The sequence below is a fragment of the Conger conger genome, chromosome 6 (assembly GCF_963514075.1).
Source record: "Conger conger chromosome 6, fConCon1.1, whole genome shotgun sequence".
Lineage (NCBI taxonomy): Eukaryota > Metazoa > Chordata > Actinopteri > Anguilliformes > Congridae > Conger > Conger conger.
Genome location: NC_083765.1, coordinates 40,185,936 through 40,207,124, shown reverse-complemented (window position 1 = coordinate 40,207,124; position 21,189 = coordinate 40,185,936). Strand labels below are relative to the sequence as shown.

Sequence of the window (21,189 nt, the reverse complement as noted above, 5' to 3'; positions counted from 1 at the left end):
GTGAAGGAGGTGGGGGCCGGTGCGGACCTGCGTCGATGTTGGGGAACAGGATGAGTGCCCTCTTGTCGAAGGAGATTAGGGCGTCCAGCATGAGCTCGTAGATCTTGATGGAGTTCTTGATGTCGGTGGTGACGGGGTGCTGCAGAGCCACGATGTAGTTCTGCTCCTTCACGTCACCTGCAGGGACAGAGACCCGTCAGATACGCACACACACACACACACACACACACACACACACACACACACACACACACACACACACACACACACACACACACACACACACACACACACACACACACACACACACACACACACACACACACACACACACACACACACACACACACACACACACACACACACACACGGGTACAGAGACACGCTGAGTTCTCCCAGCATGCTGCAGCAGCGGCGGCCTCCCTCACCCAGCCAGGCCTTGATGATGTCCATGTGGTCGTCGCGGCGGTGCGCGGACAGCAGCTTGTCGTAGGAGGGGCAGCCGGCCAGCAGGATGCGGGTGTGGTCCTCGCACATGGCGATGAGGTGCTGCTCGGCGCTGCGGGTGCAGCAGGCGTGGTAGTGTGCCAGCTTGGAGATGGCGTGGCGGATGGAGTCGTCGATGGTGCCGCTGACCTCGCCGCCCTCCACGTGCAGGATGCGGATGTTCATCAGCGCCGCGGCCGTGGCCAGCGCCAGGGCGTCGAAGCGGTCGCCGTGGACCACCAGCACGTCGGGGTTCAGACGCAGAAGGACGTCCGGGAGCTTGACCAGCGCCAGGCCCACCGACTCCACCATGGCCGCCTCGTCCTCCCCGCGCACGATGGTGTGCAGCTTGGAGCCGATGTCGAAGTCGTCCTGCTCGATCATGCGGAACGTGTTCCTGCGGGAGGAACGCGCTCCGTCTTCGGGTTAAACCGTAGACGGCAGCTGGACCAAGTGCCAACACCGACTCTGTTACTGTACTGCACCCGCTGACGATGCAAGGGTGTAGTACAGTAAGTGTTTTGAAACCGCGGAAGCCAAGTTTACGGGCGCCAGTGATGTAGTCAGTGATGTAATCCTCTCTTGGATTCGTCCACAAAATATTACTGTATTGTCCTAAAAACACAAGAACTTAAAGATCAGCTCTGGTTATGCAATGGGTCCCTATGGGAAGGTTTTTTACAATGAGCTGCTGAACTGTACTTTTTGAATCCTTATTGGACTTTGTCCGCGAGTTGCTGGATAGCCTCAATTAGGTGCAAAGGTTTATTTGGGGTGATTATAGCATTAAAACAGAGAAAAACGCAATTCATCTCACAGTTGTTCACCATTGCACGTGCAGTGTCGTGAAATTGAATGTTTCCCTGGCTTTCACAGAGAGGAGCAGTAGACTAGGAATAGGAAGCTTCACCATGTGTGGTGACAGACTGGTTGCAGAGGGGGGTCTTACCCGTAGTCGTCGATGAGGTGGGACCCCAGCACCACCACCTCCAGCTCAAAGCTGTCGGGGTCGGCCTTCAGGCCGAACATGATGGGCGCCAGCTTGGAGTAGTCGGCACGGTTACAGGTGGCCACGCAAACCCTCAGCCTGCGCTTCAGACTCGACTCGTCCATCTTCTCTGGCTGATCCCGCCCTCTCTGCATGCTCAGGTAGTACAGCTCCTGGACACACACACACACACACACACACACACACGTCAGAGCGGACGCAGCAGAACCCCACAGTTAAAGCGTCTGTCCCCGTTTCTCTCCCGCTCTGTCTGGATATGCACGGTAACAAAGACTTTTTTTTTTTTTCTTTTTGTTTTAAAGGTTTTGTATTTATTTTTGTGAATTTCTGCACATTTATTTTGCTCGCATCAACAACCGCACACATTGCGTTCTGGCAGCGACCTGCAAAATTCGCAACAGACCAGGATACTCACATGGGTTTTCCTCAAACGGAAGGTCTGCAGCATGTAAGCAACACAAACAAAAGCAAATAAGTAAAATGAGCTTCAATCGCTTCAAATCTACCGATTTTAATGGGATTACCCCCCACTCCCCAATCGCACAACATGCAGCTTTCTCCTCAACAGGCGTTAAATGCTGAGCAAACTCTCCTGACTCCGTCCCTGCTCACGAGTAAATGTTTAAAACACACAGTATACAGATTGGCCATGTTATCGCAGCTATGTAAACAATTACATTATCTTTCCCACAAAGGGAAAGGATTAGTGCTCAATGCCCTAACAGGTATCATTAAACTTAAATGGCTTCATCATCTATCACACAGACAAATAACGGCTAGGCTATATGTGTCATAACTGCTCTCACACAAAAACTGCTAGGATTTATATATATATATGTGTGTATGTATATGTGTGTGTATGTATATGTGTGTGTGTGTGTGTGTGTGTGTGTGTGTGTGTGCGTTTGTACTTATGTGTGTATGTATATGTGTGTGTGTGTGTGTGTGTGTGTGCGTTTGTACTTATGTGTGTATGTATATGTGTGTGTGTGTGTGTGTGTGTGTGTGTGTGTGCGTTTGTACTTATGTGTGTATGTATATGTGTGTGTGTGTGTGTGTGTGTGTGTGTGCGTTTGTACTTATGTGTGTATGTATATGTGTGTGTGTGTGTGTGTGTGTATATGTGTGTGTGTGTGTGTGTGTGTGTATATCTGACGGGTCTCTGTCCCTGCAGGTGACGTGAAGGAGCAGAACTACATCGTGGCTCTGCAGCACCCCGTCACCACCGACATCAAGAACTCCATCAAGATCTACGAGCTCATGCTGGACGCCCTAATCTCCTTCAACAAGAGGGAGATCTCCTGTCTAGGTTTTCACTCCAAGCTAACCTTACAAAGCACACCCCATTCAACAGGTACAAATCTTGTTGAGTTGCTAATCAGTAGAATCAGGTGTGCCAAATTAGGTCTGGAGAGAAAACCTACAGGACAGTAGAGGAAGCATTTCATACCCCAACTAATCCATTCACCAGAAATTTAATGAATACATTAAATGAGGTTCAACAAAAGTCAACAGAAGTCCATGTCAGAACAAAATAATCTGTTTCCAACACAGATATAAATCCTCCACAGAAATCGATGTGGGTTTGTTAATCATTGGCTGGTGGAGCCATTTTCCCGACAATGAGCCACACTGTCAACATCTCCTGCCCAATAGCATCCTATTACAGGCAAATATTGACACTGAGATGGTGGCCTGTGGTGATGTGGGCTTGGGAGGCCCTCTCAGAGGATTCCAGAGAGATTGTGTTCGACGTGGGCTACTCAACTCAAGCAGCCTGTTGCACCCATATAATGTCAGTTCGAACGTAGGCTAGTTTGAACGTAAGTTACACCAAAACTTAATGTGAACCAGTGGCAGCAAAGGATTTTGTTCCGACAGAGTTAAGATACAACTTCAAATTTACACCTACTCCCTACTAGGTGCAAAATCATTCGTAAAATAGCCGTTGACACCGTGCATCGATTTGAAAGACTGTATTCTCCGTGATAGATGACCCCTTTAATTTGTATGATTGACGTGCACTCGTGCTTTCATTTTTTCGGCAAGCTTAGGAACAGAAAATAACCATCCTTCTCTTTGAGTGCAGGAATAAATTACTCTGTAAATTATAAGAGGTTATAATAAAAATACTTTATTTCAATTGTTGGAGAGCAATAGCCCACATATCTATCAAAAGAAGCTACAAATTCCCACTTGAACCAGACCTCCACCTGCACACACACCATCCAATCAATTGAATCAATTCAAGGTCACCTTGGTTGTTCTTTGGAGCATCAAACACAAGAATAGCATTTTGGAGGACAATTGGATATTTATACAACTTATACAGCAAATCTGGAGTGTGACTGGTACGTGCTATGAAACTGATATCCTTGAGTTCATTTTCAAAATGCCGCTTCATGGAACTAAAATCTGAAGCTCCATTTATGCAAAAGAACTGAAATCTATTCTCAGCTCTGGAACGGAAATCTAGTCTATTCCAGCTACTATTAGCCAACATCCTTAAGAGGAAGTAAAATTCTATTTTCCAGCTTTCATTTGGACAATTAGGAACTAAAAACACTTTCCTATTAGTCTATATGCAGGAATGAAAATGCGTTTCCTGATCTAATCAACCTACCTAGCAGAGCTCACCGGTGGATGCGGGGGTGGTGGTGGGAGTGAAAACATTTTGAAGGCATGAATTAGGAATACCAGGGTAATTCGAGCAAATGCAGTCAGCAGATGTGGCAATGCATGCACTATGGGCAATGGCAGCATTGCAAAACAGGCAGGGCCACAGAAGGAGCCAGGCATCGCAATGGATTTGGAATGCAGACTGAACCAGGCAGCAGGGCAGCTTTGTATAATTGCCTCAGCACAAATGTGGCGACAGCTAGCAGGCAGCATACCATGGTAGAGCGTGCAAAATGAGCAAGGTAAGGTTGGTGCTTTCCCGATCCTGTATCTTAGCTACTAGGCTACAGTCTGTCCCATTTCCTGGTACATAGCCCGGGCACAGAGGGGATGTATTCTTGGAACAATCTCTCTGAAAGCCTCCTCCCCTGCTAATCAGTGTGCAGCAAATCTTATCTGACCGACCACATCTCTCCTCTCTTCCTCCAAATCCCCACGACACACATAAACTGTACGGATACAATTATAGACTAGCCAGATGGGTTACTCCGCACTCTTTACATGCAGAGCAACCCTTCTGTTAACGTAATGCCGGAACATTCCAGCCTTCCGTTCATGGGGGATGGAGCAAGTGGAATTCAGTAACAGTGGACGTGAGGAAACACCGGAACCTCCAATCACAAAGCAGAGCCTCCTGTGGTTAAGAAAGGAAGGGGAGGGATCCATAGATGTGGTTACTCTACAATATCTGTGCACATACAACATACAAATGGCCATATCTGATTGGACCATCTGAAATCTCCATAATGTGTGACACCTGACCAATCAGGGGCTTATCAGTAGCTACACTGGAGACTTTGTTTTAACCACAAATAGCTTGGCAGTGCTTCAACGTCCTGGCCAAACAAGGAACTAGGATCTATACTGGTGTTTATTTGAGGCATGTTCAAATATTGTTCGAAAGGAAGGAAGAGACTACAGTTCTTCAGCTGTCCCAAGAGGTCTTTCTTCCCTTCCCAGAATGCTCAGCTGCCTGTAGACCATGTGGTGTGGCATTGTACTGTAAAAGCTGTGAAACTGTACAGATGTGTACTTTGGGACTGATCAAAATCTAAAACAAGCACTTTCACTCTGCAACTGGTCTTACACAAACGCTGGAAAAGGAAGCTATCCTATAAACTCTGGAATAGTTGAATGAATCCTTTAACACTCAACTTTCATTGGACAATGTAAAAGCCCCAGAGAAACACCAACATGACTTTACAAGAACTAAACCATTGCACTAAATCAGAAACTGAGGTGAAATTACTTGATTTGTGCCTGACTGGTTTGTCTGGAAATTAATGTTCAAATAATTTCACACCAGACATGTTAAATTAGATCAGTCAGTTAAAAATACAGATAACACATCGGCGACAGTAGCCTTTCAAACAGGTTTGTAGTTCATGCTCATGGTAACACAGTTAATAAAAGACTAAAGTTATTTGAATATAAACTGAGACTAACAATGAAACAGAATAAAGAGCCAGTATTTTTAAGTTTGTAGCAAAAACAGGCTACCGTATATATTAAATAAGGAAATCTGTGTATGCTCCTGCGTGGTATTCCAAACAAATTTTCTGGTCTGGTAGCAGGCCTGTATGGAGGACAAAGTGTTTGCCATGCAGGGGAGTCCCTTACAAACTACAAGCTTTTAGCTGTTCAACAGGTTTAACTGCTGACATTAACAGACACACAGCATATCATCACAGCAAAATCACCTCCGACAGAATAGCTTTTACACTTTGAGAGCACACCTAGTGTCCACTGGACTACAACTGAATTAACACTGAGAGCTTTGCTGTGTATACTGCTGTAGAAAGAAAGGGTGACTTCCTTTCTGAGAATTTCAGAGATCGCTCGCAGCACACTTTAATGCAGGAAAATGGAACTGCGCAGAGCAATGTCAAAAATGTCAAAACATCTTACTACATAAAGAAGGGACATATCTACATCACACAGCACATACTGTACATGTGAAAGGGAGATCGCACTCACAACCTACACATTCAGACAGCTGAACAAAAGCTTGTGGGCACAACACCACAGTCCTTCTGCCTCAGATCTGAGCACAGGAGCCATGTGCTGACGTGAGCAGAGGAACGTAGTCCTCAGACACAGAAAGAGGTCGAGTCAGTGCGATCTGATGAATCAGCTGTGTCCTCCAGGCGAGCAGGATTTCCACCCGAGATGAAATCACAGTGATGTGCTATTCTCTGCTGTAACAGCATTTATTGAAACGGATGTTCTGAAACCCCCAGGTGCGGGTTATGTCATGAGAGCTGGATGCCAGAGGAGGTCTGATTGAGCTGTCGAATGAAGGGGAACAGCGTACCCGTCGTGTGATCGCACTGTGTGCAGATCCAGCTCGCTGGAGGGGAGAGGAGGGTGCAACAGAAATACCCAATGCCCAACTAGCCTCTTCATTTTGCTCTCAAAGTGCACCGGATGTATTTAACTTAAAAATGTACAAAAGTCTCACAGAATCCTCAGAGTCTTATACAGAATGAAGAAGGCCCTCAACACACCATTCATCCACAAGGCTTCTCCCTCTGTTCACAAGCACACACTCCATCACACACACACACACACACACACACACACACACACACACACACACACATATATATATATATGCAAAAGAACAGATACGCGCACACACACACACACACACATACATACATACGCACGGGAACAGATAGACGGACACACTTACACACACACATATGCATGGACACGTCACACACACAGGCATGGGAACAGACAGACACGCGCACACACATACGCACAGGAACAGATAGACAGGCACACACACACGCACGCACGCAAAGACACAAAAGACACGCACAGACAACGGCCTGGCAGCACACACACATTAAAAATGAACAAAAACCACAGGCCCTTTCAGTTATAGCACCACATACACACAATGAAAATGAACAGAAAGCACTGGACCACACACACAAACACACCCGACTGATCACACACGCTGGACAGGCCGTCATCCATCCATTCATCCACATCACATCACACCCACCCAAGCAGGCCGAAGCCAGCTACACAAACGTCCAGAGGGAATGAAAAAACGCCTCCGTCCCCCAATTCAACCACACCCCTGCCCCAAACCCCAGCCAGGCTGCAGGGCCTGCTCAGCCCGGCACCGGCCACAGGAGGGGATGGAGAGAGAGAGAGAGAGAGAGAGAGAGAGAGAAGGGGGGGATACAAGAAAGACAAAACGCAGAGGACTTACATGAGGGTTCCTGCCCGTCTGCTCTGAATACATGGTGGTGTGTTTCCTCTGCCGCGCCCTAGCCTACCTCCCCACTGTGGCCGGTTCCAGCGTGTGTGTGTGCACGCGCGCGCGTGTGTGTGTGTGTGTGTGTGTGTGTGGAGCGAGCGTTTCTGTGCTAGCGCTAGCGTTAGCTCCTCTCCCCACAATGGAGCAGCTCCCTGAGACAGACCTGCACGTCGCTGCTGCCCCCGGCTCATTTGCATGCGTCGCCGCGATTGGCCGCAGCAGGCTGAGCTGTCCCGCCAGGCTCCGCCTCCCTCCGCACAGCCTGCCTCTTGAGCTGGGGCAGAATACGCGAGGAAGAATACTCGGCACACAAGCACACACACAGAGACACACAAGCAAGCCCACACCACACACACACACACACTTTCACGCTTTCATAAAGCCGAATCCGCCCCTATCCTTGGTAGTCGCTCGTATAGACACTGACACATGGCACTGCCCCACAGCTGTGTGACACGTGTAAGATTGACAGAGCTTACCACCCCTTTCAGAACAGTCTGTACCCATCGTTAGCCTGTCACACACCGCACCTAAATACAGCACCCGTAAGACCAAACAAAACAAAAAAATTATTATTAGATTTTGCCTGTTACAAAATTCATATTGACGATGAAAGTTCCTTAATGCTGGGGGGGAAAAAAGGGAGCGTTGTCTTATTGCAGACAAAGATCATGTCAGAACCAGACTAATATCCACATGAAAAATAACAGCATTAATCAGCCCAGGGATTTGGGTTGTGGTCAAAATTGTGTTTTCGAAAGGACATCACGGGTAAACCGTTTCACCATCGCTATTCCACCCTATACAAGGGAACCCAAATACCCCAGGCAGCCACCTCAGGGATTTAACATTTTTTGTGTCAAATTGTCACCTGGGATCAGTCACTGCAATATTTAAAATATTTTACAAAAGATATATAATGGGATATATTCAACAATGCTGCATAATTAGCAAATATACAGTACAGCATTTCTGGAACATAACGATAGGTGATGACTGTAACTGAAAGCAGCAATAATTGCCCATATATTAAGTTCTGCAACTAGTAATTTTACTTGAATACTGTATATATTCAGTACACTCCCTTTCTGTGAGAGTTGGCCAATGACTGCCCACACAAGCCCCCCCTGTACAAGGGTGGAAACAAGCTAAGCGGATTGCTATGGAAACCACACGGAGTGACTGTGCAGCGGGGGGGGGCAGGTGGTCACATGGCGACAGCCAACACACAAGACGTAGATGGAATGTGACTTTGATTTCAGTCTTTTGAGCAGCAGAATCAGGCTGAAGGACTGCAAGACAAATGAGCTGTCATTAGGACTCCAGTACCTCCTGCCCGAGCCACTTTGACACATCACTACACTTACAAGCCACTTCATGCCTTTTTTCTTATTATGGCTACTTATATATATATATATATATATATATATATATAAGTATGGGTATTTGATTTTTTTGGGGGGGGATTCATTTTTTAAATGTGTTTTGTGCCTATGCCGGCTCCCTTTGTATCGTGTAACATTTTGTCTAAAGATCTAACACCATTCGGTGTGACAGATATACAATAATAGAAAAATTCAGGAAGGGGGCAAATACTTATGGCCCTGTATATGTATTGTGATTTTGCTTACTTCTATATTGTGATCGTTATACTTATATTTGGCAGGAACAACAGGAGTAAGATTTCTAGAGTACCAATACTTGTTCCAAATGAGAAATAAATGTGTTTCTTTGGAGGAATCCCAGTGTGTTTACGAAAAAATCTGAAATCCATCTCCTCACCCTTCTGAGGCATGTACACATGTAGAAATGCAAAACTACAAAAGGTACTTACTACAGTTTTACAATATCTTAAGGATACAGTACAAGGCCAAACTTGCAGAACTGACTGCGGTAGCAGCCTGAAACACTGCTAGCTTGTTGGGTCATTGCTAGCTTGCTAATTAAATGAAACCTCAGGAACAGGTTTGGAAAACACCATCTTCAGGGACCTTGTCAGGTAATACCTTAACTAATTCCTTTTTACACAAATGAGATTAATTTACGGGTTCATTCTGTCAGGAATTTTTGGTTTGAGAACGATTGCAGGAAAGCTCCTCCCTGTGCCACGTCTCCCACGGTTACAGACGGCACACGGGATTGGCCAAGATCCGCCTCACCAGGATGTGACCTCATTTGGACAGAGGATTCAGGAAACGGGCCACACTGCTGTTTATGGCCCAACAGACGCCCTTCCCCCAGGGCTAAGCGCACCTGTAACAGCCCAATGACGCTATGACATCATAAAGATGGGACATTGCTGGAGCGCTAAAGCCCAAAGGTCTGGGTCAGCCGGTCCGGGGCCCCGCCCACCTGCTCAGGGATTGGCTGCACAGCTCCGTGCGTCAGTGCCATAGGTGCAGCCTGTAGGACAGGTCTGTGTGGATTCCACATTAATATGGGACTGGGTATAGGTATGACAACACAGGATCATCTCCTTCTCCTGAGTATTTGACATTTAAAATTCAGCAGTCCAGTGCATTCTGTTCACGCTGTCCCTCCCTTTTTCTTTGTTTCTTGACCCCACCTCCCAGAAAGAAAGTATGCTGAATCATCCCATGATGTCAGTTTTATGAGGGTTTTTTGTGTGGGGAGTGGCAGGGACAATGAAGCCTTCAAGTGTCCATACTGTACACATCCCTGTCTGCAAGCTTTTAAATGGGGAGTACAGGCTACCACTGAATTACCAAGTGCCCTCCCTGCTGTCTAAGCAAATTAGGAAGAGAATCACATATTTACACCCAAAAGAACAGAAGAGTTTGCAATATATATAGATTTCTGATCTAGTATTCGAACATTAATCACATTGGTTTTAACTTGAACAGCCACTACACTACCCAGCTAACATACACTGCCAGCAGTCCTGTGTATTCAGATGAATATTCAAAGTTTCATCTGGATTCAATTCTTCCCCAAACTGCTCCTATTAACTGCTAATAGATACACTGCATTCTTTCTAGAACGCTGACAGACAGAATATTATTCCTACAGCACCACCTAGTGGAAAAGAACACGCACGGACGTTGGTGCTTCCCAGGCAATTCAAGTGAAATCCAAAATGTCAACATGTTAGTCCAATTAGTCAACAAAATTTTAAAAAACAACAAGAACTGTGGATAGCCACTGTTACCAAGACCACAAGACACTTTGAGAAGTTCTTAAACTAGTACAGACACATTGTCAAACTTCCTTAAGAGCATTTAGCTTTTAAACAACTCTCAGAATGGTGAGGCATCATTGAGCTTTGTAAGTGTGTAAAAGCCCAAGACATCATATTTTCCAAACAGCTTGATAAACTGACCATGAGGTGCCACCATGACATTTTTATTTACAGCACATTATTATTATTCAACTTGAAATTGCCTGAATAATGAAATTAAACACAACCTTATGGCACAGATACTCAGTAATATAGTTTTCTTGTTTTGCGTTTAATTAGGAAGCGCACCAATGCTAAATTACCACACAAACCTGACTGAGGGGTTCCTGAAACAGGAAGCAGTTAGGCACCCACACTGAAGACCGTGTCCCTAACAGAGAAGTTGAAGGACGGACCATTTTCCATGCTTGTATACGTTTCAACGGTACACCCCTTCATCTATGCTGCAAGTCATCCTAGCTTTCCCATTGGTTACAATAAAAAGGGGAGGGGTAACAAATGTAATGTGACTGGCACGGATTCTTTGACACTATCTGCTTTAGAGATCATATCGTAGATTATATGTATATTTACAGTATATGCTGCGTCTAGTCCGGCTTTATGAGGTGAGTGCGCGTGGGCTGTGGGATGCCGACGCAGTGGCTCATGGTAGCCCGGGGTCAGAGATTTTACACTGCATTTCCACCAGCTGTCAGTTTTCTGCTTTGGTTTGGTGCCTTTGAATAGGGGAAACCCCTGTGCTTTCCTCTCAGGAGTCGCTGTGTGAATGCACTTTAAAGAAGAAAAAAAGATGGAGTTTCCCATCAGAAAAAAGCCCTATGTGCCCTTTAAATGTTACCAGAATAGGCAAAATTTTTCCAAGAAGTAAATACGCAACCTCAGAGCTAAGGTGCAAAGCAGGACATCTAAACAATGAGCGTATTTTACTAAACACTTTGAGGCAGAGCAATTCAGAGGCCTTAAACACTTCAAGTTACTGTTGGGACCAACCCAATGGGCCTTATGAGTACATGATTGCAAAGCAGGTCTTATGCAAAGACCTACATAAACATGTACACAAACGGAATTGCCACAATAATTAGATGCCACAAGCACTTAACCAAAAAAGGAAATGTTTAGAAAAGCTATATGATGAGACAATTTCTGCTCTGATATCTAGTACATTTGTCCATTTCATTCTTCTCGTTTAGTTGTCTACAATAGAATCAGTCCGACATGTCTAACAGTGAGTCAACTAAAATTCCCCACATGACAGCTATTAGAGACCTAATACAGCATCAACAGATTGGAAATTTTCTTGGTTTCCCAAAGAAATACTACAACTGCATCGATTTGCAAATTTCACACAAGTAACTGGTTTGGTGTGTTTTTCTGATGGGCGTTCACCACAGGCGGCCTAACATTCTATAATTCCGAGAGCCCAAGCTAGCTATGTTCCCTTAATAACAATTCTGAGAACATAGCGAGCTAGTCAAGTTACACAAATTGCATACATTTTGGAGATACGCAACATTTCCCCTGGGTACTGGGCTTCGATCCTGCAGTTACATTCAATAACTATAAACGGAGTTAATACCATGTGTCCAGTTAAATAGCCAGATATCCCCTGGTGACCTACTTAGTATTACGTGCAAGAAACTCAAGTTTCGACGATTGAGAATCATTACCGTCACTTTCAGTGTTGTATATACTAGCTAGTAACAACAATAATCGCCAGCCACCTACGTTAGCTGCATTATTGAAAACGAAGTAATCACACGAAAGGTTGGTTAGCTAGCGGCATGTCGCAAATAGCTATTAAACTAGATAGCTAGCCAACTTTAAACTGGTGAAACCCCGTGTGCTAGCAAGCTAGATGGTTCAGGAAGGCACGTTCTTGGAACATTAATTATCGATAAAGGTAAGGTAATTAATTTAACAAAGCGAAAAAAACATGCACATCTGTTTTAGAGGATTGAGCGAACTTCATCAATACCTTTGCCTTCTGCAATACTGCTCACTCTCCTCCTAGTTCCCAGCTTCCAAGCCTTACGGACGCGTGTAATGTCTTGTTTCCTGAAACCAGACTGAAATTTACATCAGTGTCGCGACTTGATTGCGTAATACGTTATTATAATACGTAGTATAACTAGTATGGCAGTGCTCCATGACCCAGTCAAATATATTAATTCGTAACTGCTTTTAACTGTACCCAATGATCTTAAATAGGAATAATATAGCTTCAAATTTTCACAAGCCTATTACAAAAAGATTACGTATCAATTGCCTACACTTAGGGAGACTATTTTATACGGGGAGACTATTTTATATAGGGAGTCAATTTTATATTAATCTTGGAAATCACATGTCAGAAACATATATATATATTTGTGTTTCTGACATGTGATTTCCATATATATATATATATATATATATATATATATATATATATATATATATATATATATATATATATATATATATGAGACTGTGAGACTTTTAACAAAAACAAGGAAGCAAGAGTATATTACTCCTGTTTTAGCTGCTGTGCATTGGCTCCCTGTATCTTTTAGAATTGATTTTAAGATTATTTTACTTGTCTACAAAGCTCTGAATGGTTTAGCTACTCCTTATATTTCAGACTCACTGTTGTTTTATGTCCCTTCACAAGCCCTCAGGTCATCTGCAGCTGGTTTATTAATTGTTGGTGTCTTCCCACTTGAGGGAGGCACAGAGAAAAGGCCCCAAAGTGTTTGTCTTTTTTGTTTGTTGTGTGGATATATTTCTACAATCACAATGTTTATTATTTTATCTACAATGTGTTGTCGTTGTAATTGACTTAATGTAAAGCACTTTGAGCTATATTTTATGTATGTATGTATTATTATTATTATTATTATTATTATTATTATTATTATTATTATTATTATTATTATTATTATTATTATTATTGCTACTACTACTGGTGGTACGGATGGTGCTGTGGGTAGCACTGCCGCCTCACAGCAAGAAGGTCCTGGGTTCTAATCCCCATCGGCCGGGGCCTCTCTGTGTGGAGTTTGCATGTTCTCCCTGTGTTTGTGTGGGTTTCCTCCGGGCACTCAGGTTTCCTCCTACAGTCCAAAGACATGCAGGTTAGGCTGATTGGAGAGTCTAAATTGCCTGTAGGTATGAGTGTGTGAGTGAATGGTGTGTGTGCCCTGCGATGGACTGGCGACCTGTCCAGGGTGTATTCCTGCCTTTCGCCCAATGTATGCTGGGATAGGCTCCAGCCCCCCCGCAACCCTGTTCAGGATAAGCGGGTTATGATAATGAATGAATTAATTAATTATTATTACTTCCCTATTCCTTTTAAAGTGAAAGAGATCCATTTCAAGACACTGAATGGAATAGCCTATACCCTTCTAAAGAATATCTGAGGCTCAGGTTTAATTGGGAACATGATAATATCTGCACCTTTTGTCAAGATGAGATTGAAACAATCCATATATTCATCTCTTTTTGTATATGCAGCCAAATGTTTTGGGATGATCTACATAAATGGTTGGAAACTAATATAATATCTGGGAAGAATGTATCTGAGGAAAACATAATATTTGGTATAACAATGAATGGTTGCCTAAAAACCTTGCCAAAAGGTTCTAATTTTTCACAAGGAACTATGTACATTGTTTTACATCTCTCGAATACACAATAATGACAAATGCAAAAGCACTCCTGCAACTGGCTCAGGTCTACAACACTCTTGATCCCTACCCCTGACACACTTACATTCTCACATTTTCTTTTTCTTTTCATGTATTTGCCTCAGTGATACTCGACACTTTTATCCTAATATATTTTTTATCCTTTGTAAATTGTAAATCTCAATAATGTGCTTGGTTTTTGTAAGGACATGCTAAAAGATGACTAATGCCTATGTTTGTACATTGTTGGTGAACTTGAAAAATAATAATAAAACAAGAGCTACATGACCCATGTGATCACATGGGGGTGAGATCAAAGAGTGTCAAAACTCAAGTCTGGCACAGCTCGAAAATAATTTCAAACTTAGAAGATTTCAAATCTTATTTGAATACTGTTGTTTTCTAACATTACATTACATTACATTACAAGGCATTCAGCAGAAGCTCTTATCCAGAGAGACGTACAATGAAGTGCAGATTGAACATAGGAACAAGTGTGAAGAGGGCCCTAGAGGACAGTATGGTTCCTAGTCCTAGCATGACCATACGGATACATTCGGAACCCTTGAAGAATACACCAACTTACGCACTAGCATACCATGGTTGACAGCTAGAATACCTTGAGTACATAATACAATAGCTAACACAACACAACAATATCAATTTGTAACTATATAAGTGCCATTATAGTCTATGGCATATACAAGGCTAATCATGGTGGTGAGGTAGGGAGGGAAAGGTGCAGCCTGAAGAGATTAATCTTCAGTCTGCATTTGAATGTGGTCTGAGACCTCCATCCACAGGGAGGTCATTCCATTACCATGGGACCCGAAGTTTCCAACTTTCTAACATTAATAACACTCATGACTGTTACAGATGGTTGCATTCCCTCAGAATAAGGACCTCCTCAAAACAGCCAGCTCCCTGTATGGAATATTTCCGATATGATTTGTGGAGCCTCCTTATATGCTCTTGTAAATTTTGCTTTGGGAACAAGGTGTCTCAGGAGCCTGATTTACACCCGCATTAGCATCACAATGATCACTGTTCCGGTTACAGGAGAGATTAACTAACTGAATGAGCTATCATAGATAGTCCTGCTAAGTGCTGTAATGACATACACATTGTAGCATCTATTTGTATATGATGTGCCCAGTGTACTCGTGAATTATTGCAATTATTTTCCCAACCTACTCCAGGGATCTCAAATTCTATTCCAAAACAGCCACGACATCTGCTGATGGTTGGGGAGGTTTAGCACCTAAATGCTTCATTTAAGTAACTCAGTACTTAACTCAGTAATACTGCTTTATAATACAGGCACCTGAACTAAATACATTGAAAGCAAGAATGTAAAACAGTAACAGGTCCCCATGAAGGTATAATGAGACAATATTGGTTTCAGTTACAAAAAAGTAATTTAATATCAATACAAAGGGCTGCAGAATATATTTACATAAATAATGTTAATGCCAATAGTCAGTTTGGTTTCATGGGTGTGGGAATGTTAGCAGAAGCCTGTTCCAGGAAAGCCAGTGGGCCTTGGGGAAGTTCTGTTGGTTTCTTGTGCTGAACATTAATGTCTTCTAGCACTTGCTGCCAGTGGTGAATTTTAGTGAGGTGCTTCTGAATCAATAGTTCTTTCCTCTGAAGCTCATTCCTTAACTCTGACACATCCTAAAAAAAAAAGGAATTAAAATGTTAAGACTTCAACACACAACATACAGTAGCAATACATGCATAATTGATGCAAAGGACCACCTTCAAGCATAAGCATGCTCACACATAGGTTCTTACAATTACATTTCAGTGGGACACAGCTGGTACAACTGTAACATATTAAAACTATCACAGCATTACAGCCAAAATAATGAATCTAAACTGTGAGGTAAATAAGATGAGAAATTGGCTGCAACCTTAGTGCAGTGCAAATGTATGCCACGACCAGTGCAACTGCACAAAAGATTTAGGTATAGACTTGCATGACACCAGGCCCATAAAATAATGATCCTACATCTCAAACTTGTGTTTGTAACAGGCAGTTCACATGACTCACCTCTTTCACGACTTGCTCTGGCTTCTGTACGGACAACTGTAATCTCTTCTGCAGGAAGAAGCATTCCGTCTGTCTGGCAACGTCTAAGAATTTATGGATGCACTGGTCAACACCTGAAACAGAATCAGAAGTCTTGCATGGGGGGATTCAAATAATCATTCAAACAGAAACAAACTCCGATGGCAATATTCTTACCAGTCCTGATTTCTTCTTGATCTGTGCCGTTCACATAGTCCTGACTTACAAGAGATGCAAAACACGCCTAGGAGGGAATTACAACAATAGGTTTGAATCACTTTAGTGGTTTGCTGGTGCACAGTACATAGTGTATTATGTAGGTTGACTAGGAAGGCACTGCAACACCCTAACAACATATATTTGAAACATCTAATCGGGTATTGAAGGTTAAGTAGCCATATAAACATTCAACAAATATTGTCTCGATTTCCTATATCTAGCTAAGAAATGTCCATTAAGAATAATTTCGAAAGTATCCAAACAAGCAATTTAGCTCCAGCTTAGACAACAGTAGGGAGGACAACCGAAAAATGTATTTCCGGAAATCAACATGAATATTATGATTAAAATCTCAGATTAACCTTAAATTAACGTGTTGTGGACAATAATTCTGCCTAGGTGGAATTTTAATGTGATGAAATGACTTTTGTGGCCTTTAAGCGCTCATTTTACCAGCATTCCATCAATGTTAAATGCTGGACCCCGACGGCACCGAACAACGGGCAGATTTCACAGCCATTCCATTGTTTACATTTATGGAGCTCAAAAATGGTGACGCAACAATAGCTTTTACTGGTTTACTTCACGCGCTCATACACGGCAGTTGGTGGCAGTTCGAACTGTCAAAATTGTGACTGTAGCCAAGTCGATATGTCCAGCCTTATAAGTTCAAAGTCCCTGGTTACTTTTTAATAGTTTCAATGGATTTTGACAATAGACATGTCAGACTTCAATCATGTATGTTAACGCTCTCGAGCGTGCGTCCACGTTTAAGTAGCTAATAACCGTGTTGTATCCTTCTAACGTAATTTACATAGCAACTGAACTGTCAGATCACGCGGAATCACCGATAGCGACCAAGAGAAATTAATGACGATTCAGAAAATGTATAACTTTTAAAACAATCCTATGGTGGGACTTTTGCCATTTATGGACGGTGCGACAGAAATGTTCGGTGCCGTTGAACGTAATCGAATGCTTTTATTTATATCGTTCGAATGACCAAGTGCCGTTAAAAAGCAAATTGTATGGCTTTGTGCTTTTCGCGTATGCTAGCTACATCATACTAACCTCGTACAGGGACCAGTAAAGGCTTAGAACACGCTAGCACTTAGTTATTGTAAGTTATCACCTCTACTGTGAAGTAAAAAAACTGGACAAATTACGTTTCCTGTAAGAAATGTATTGGCGAACTCACGTGCACACACAGCGGTCTACATTCTAAAGCTCCACTTTGCCCTCCCTAGCAACAGAGATGTGTGCATCTGGTCCGCGTGGATACTATGCGGGAAGCCAACTAGTTTTTCCCGTTAGCGAACGCCGCTATTCTATTATACAACTAGCCAATTTACCAACCTCGAAAGAAGCCTCAAGATCATCTACCAAAGTATTATTGCTCTGATTCCGGCTCCCAGAAGCGACCGGCAGTAAGCCTGGCTGCCCAGGAGCGCCAGCGGGACCAGCAGGGTGAGAGCCAGGCGGCTGCTGACTAGGAAACATCCCTCCCATAGTAGAAGCCATTTTGATTATGCGAGTGCAGCTCGCACATGCGCACTATGAAGAAAATAATAATAATCACGTGACATCTGAGTATCATCATGTGATTTCAGTCACCAAAAAACGGATTTCGGTCAACTGGTTACCTGAAAACATTTTTATAGGCTGTATAGATTATACCTTTGAATTACAAGTATATTTTTTGTGACGAGACATATTCCCAATACGCTTTTGTGATGTTACTAAGGTCGACCAGTTGGCAGGGTGTACATCTGGCAGATCATCGCTGAAGCTTGTCTGATTCAAAGACACAGCTTGATTAGGGGACTTTCTGCTGAAAAGCCTTAGCTCCCCGCTCTAAAGTTGTGTCCTTGAAAAGTGTTTCAATTTACGAAAATAATTTTACATGTTTAACTAACTGGGGCGACATGGCTCAGGCAGTAAGAGCAGTCGTCTGGCAGTCGGAGGGTTGATGGTTCGATTCCCCGCCCGGGCCGCGGCGGCCAGCCGTGTGTAGGTGTAGAGCCCTACGATGGTCACTACGGCTCGAATCCGCTCGTTGCCAAACCATGACATAAATAATGGAAACTATTTCCTTGTAGAATTGTCCCATAATCATGTTTGTCGTGTCATTAGATCTCCAGCTCCATTTCACTATGGATAGGAAATCCTTTCTGCCATCATTCTACTTAATAGTTATCTCAAATACAATTAAGGTATTTGGCTCTGTCCCCCACTGTTCACTCTGAACAATATGGGATATGCAATTTGTTTAAAGTACATTGTTTTTAATGGCTGTTATTGTAACTCTGAGAATGTTTTTTACATTTTTTAATTTTATTGTTTCAAATTGTTAAAATTAGGGATATGTTACGGCCCCCTGCTCTGTGCTACTTATTCTGGCGTTACTTCACAGGTGCCTTGTTGGCGGAGTACCAGGTCATTTGCGCAATTGGGAGCACCTGTGACCAGATGTTAAAATGTACCTGACTCTTGCCTGAAGGAGGGAACTCTCTTCCCACGTACCTGTTGGTTCTTTTTGGGTTTGCATGAGACAACATTGCTTCAGCATACTTTTCACACATCCACTCACTCACACTACTGATGCAACTGACTTTCACACTACACATTTTTGTTAACTGGTTATTTCAAATAAATTTGACCTTGTTTTTTAAATGCGTCAGTGTGCGTCTCCCTCTTTGTCACGGCCAATGAGCCAGGTCGTGACCGATAATGAAGTACATAATAATATCAAGCAGGAAATAAAATGAAAGGTAGGCAGCTGGTTGGATGTTGGGTAAAAGTTTTTATGGCAACTGAAGGAGAACAAAATTTACAACTTGTCTACTATCCATGCACACAGATACAGACAATTGCCAAAATATCCACTCACTGAGAACTTTATTAGGAACACCTGTACACCTACTTAGATGTAAAACTGACATTACATCACTACTGACATTAGATCAATTATTGCAATTTATTACATACACAAAAAAAGATTACAATGTTATATACAGTGCCATCTGTAATGTTTAGGACAAAGACTTTTTTTTTTGGCTCTGTTCTCCACAATTTTAGATTTGTAATAAAAAATGCATGAAGGGCATGTTTACAGACTTTGGTTTCACCATATTGAAATTAAAGTGTGTTTTATATATAGTAACAATAAACATAATTTAATCTCGCCTGGACTACTGCAATTCCCTCTTGGCTGGCCTCCCAGCGTCTGCCATCAGACCCCTCCAACTCATCCAGAATGCAGCAGCTCGTCTGGTCTTCAACCTTCCCAAATACTCACACGTCACCCCCCTGCTTACTTCCCTCCACTGGCTGCCTGTCATGGCTCGCATCAAATTCAAAACATTGGTGCTAGCCTTCCAAGCAGTTAAGGGGTCTTCCCCAGCTTATCTGCAAAAAATCATCAGACCCTACACCCCTGCCAGACCTCTTCGTTCAGCCTCCACAGGCCGCTTGGCACCTCCCCCTCTCAGAACCTCCACCTCACGCTCACGACTACTGTCTGTTCTGGCTCCACGGTGGTGGAACGAACTCCCCGTTGAGGTCAGAACTATAGAATCCCTCCCCACCTTCAAGCGCAAGCTGAAGACACACCTCTTCAAACAGCACCTCTCCCCATCCCTCCCTACCTCCCTGTGAACCTTAATTGTTGTCTCTGTGACTTGTGTATCAGTATTTTAGTTGGCTAGGTAAGCAGTGTTTGGATAGTTAACTTTGGTGACTTTTGCTCTGTTTGTTTGTTTGTTCAAAAAAAAATAAAAAATAAAAAATAAAAAATAAAAAATAAAAAATAAAAAAAAAATGGCCCTTGTCCTTATCTTTGTTGTACAGGTAGCAGTTGAAATTGTACTTACCTCTAGGGTCTTTCAGCGAACTTATCCCTGGTTATGGGTATGCACTTTGTTGTACGTCGCTCTGGATAAGAGCGTCTGCCAAATGCCAATAATGTAATGTAATGTAATAATATTTTTCTAGGCTTTTTCTTGCCTTTGGTTTGTATTATTGTCATTAAACATGAGGGCCAGAGTTGTTCCAATGAATGTCAAGGAAGCCATTATGAGACGTCTGTTTTGTTATGCCAAACCTTAGGTGTAACAAAATCAACTGTTTGGAACAGCATTAAGGAGAGAGAACATGTAATGGGGCATAGGGCATGGCAAGCCAAGTAAGACCTCTACAGCTGATAGCTGAAGAATTCTCATCATAATGAAGAAAAATCCCCAAACATGTGTCCAACCGATCAGAAACACCCTTCGGGAGGCAGGCGTGGATGTGTCAGAGACTACTGTCCACAGAAGACCACAGTCATGTCTCAGTGGGTCACAGACTTCAACCAGTCATGCATACAGAAAATATGCAGTAAACATGACTGTAATTTACATCACATAAATATGTCCCAAACATTATGGTGCCCTGAAATGGGGGATTATGTATAAAAAGTGCTGTCATGTCTACATGGTGAAACCAGAATGCATAAAAATACCCTTTAATAAAATATGAGAACTTGCACTTTGAATCGTTTGTTTATGAATATAAAATTGTGATGTACTGAGCTAAATTAAT

At 43.0% G+C, this 21,189-nt stretch overlaps 2 protein-coding genes across 5 annotated transcripts in view; both read right to left on the bottom strand.

Annotated features, from left to right (window-relative positions):
• The window catches only part of LOC133130703 (bifunctional UDP-N-acetylglucosamine 2-epimerase/N-acetylmannosamine kinase-like), a 28,062-nt gene extending 15,328 nt beyond the window's left edge, over positions 1-12,734 (bottom strand). Inside the window, exons 1-5 of one of the 4 annotated variants that reach the window (XM_061245482.1) lie at positions 7,404-7,604; positions 1,911-1,934; positions 1,436-1,647; positions 429-883; positions 28-177 (exon numbers count right to left, since the gene is read on the bottom strand). In XM_061245482.1, the coding sequence (XP_061101466.1) occupies positions 28-177; positions 429-883; positions 1,436-1,647; positions 1,911-1,934; positions 7,404-7,436 (874 nt within the window). In that variant the 5' untranslated portion in view covers positions 7,437-7,604. Of the gene's footprint in view, positions 1-27; positions 178-428; positions 884-1,435; positions 1,648-1,910; positions 1,935-7,403; positions 7,605-10,961; positions 11,059-12,625 lie in introns of those variants that run through there. The other 3 variants (XM_061245484.1, XM_061245481.1, XM_061245483.1) reach the window with 3 other exon arrangements.
• A 2,980-nt stretch (positions 12,735-15,714) lies between these two features.
• On the bottom strand, positions 15,715-18,129 carry LOC133131302 (mediator of RNA polymerase II transcription subunit 28-like). The gene is made up of 4 exons (XM_061246600.1): positions 17,965-18,129; positions 16,567-16,633; positions 16,372-16,484; positions 15,715-15,992 (listed from the first exon to the last, which is right to left on the bottom strand). The coding sequence occupies exons 1-4, from the start codon at positions 18,127-18,129 to the stop codon at positions 15,795-15,797; spliced, it is 543 nt and encodes a 180-aa protein (XP_061102584.1). The 3' UTR covers positions 15,715-15,794.
• Between the last annotated feature and the right edge of the window lie 3,060 nt (positions 18,130-21,189).

Excerpts from the sequence above, each read along its gene's own strand:
- LOC133131302 (XM_061246600.1), bottom strand. The coding sequence starts at position 18,129 with ATGGCTTCTACTATGGGAGGGATGTTTCCTAGTCAGCAGCCGCCTGGC. Across the intron at positions 16,634-17,964 it reads ATCTTGAGGCTTCTTTCGAG|GCGTGTTTTGCATCTCTTGT; the intron begins GTTGGTAAATTG and ends ATTCCCTCCTAG. Across the intron at positions 16,485-16,566 it reads TCAAGAAGAAATCAGGACTG|GTGTTGACCAGTGCATCCAT; the intron begins GTAAGAATATTG and ends ATTCTGTTTCAG.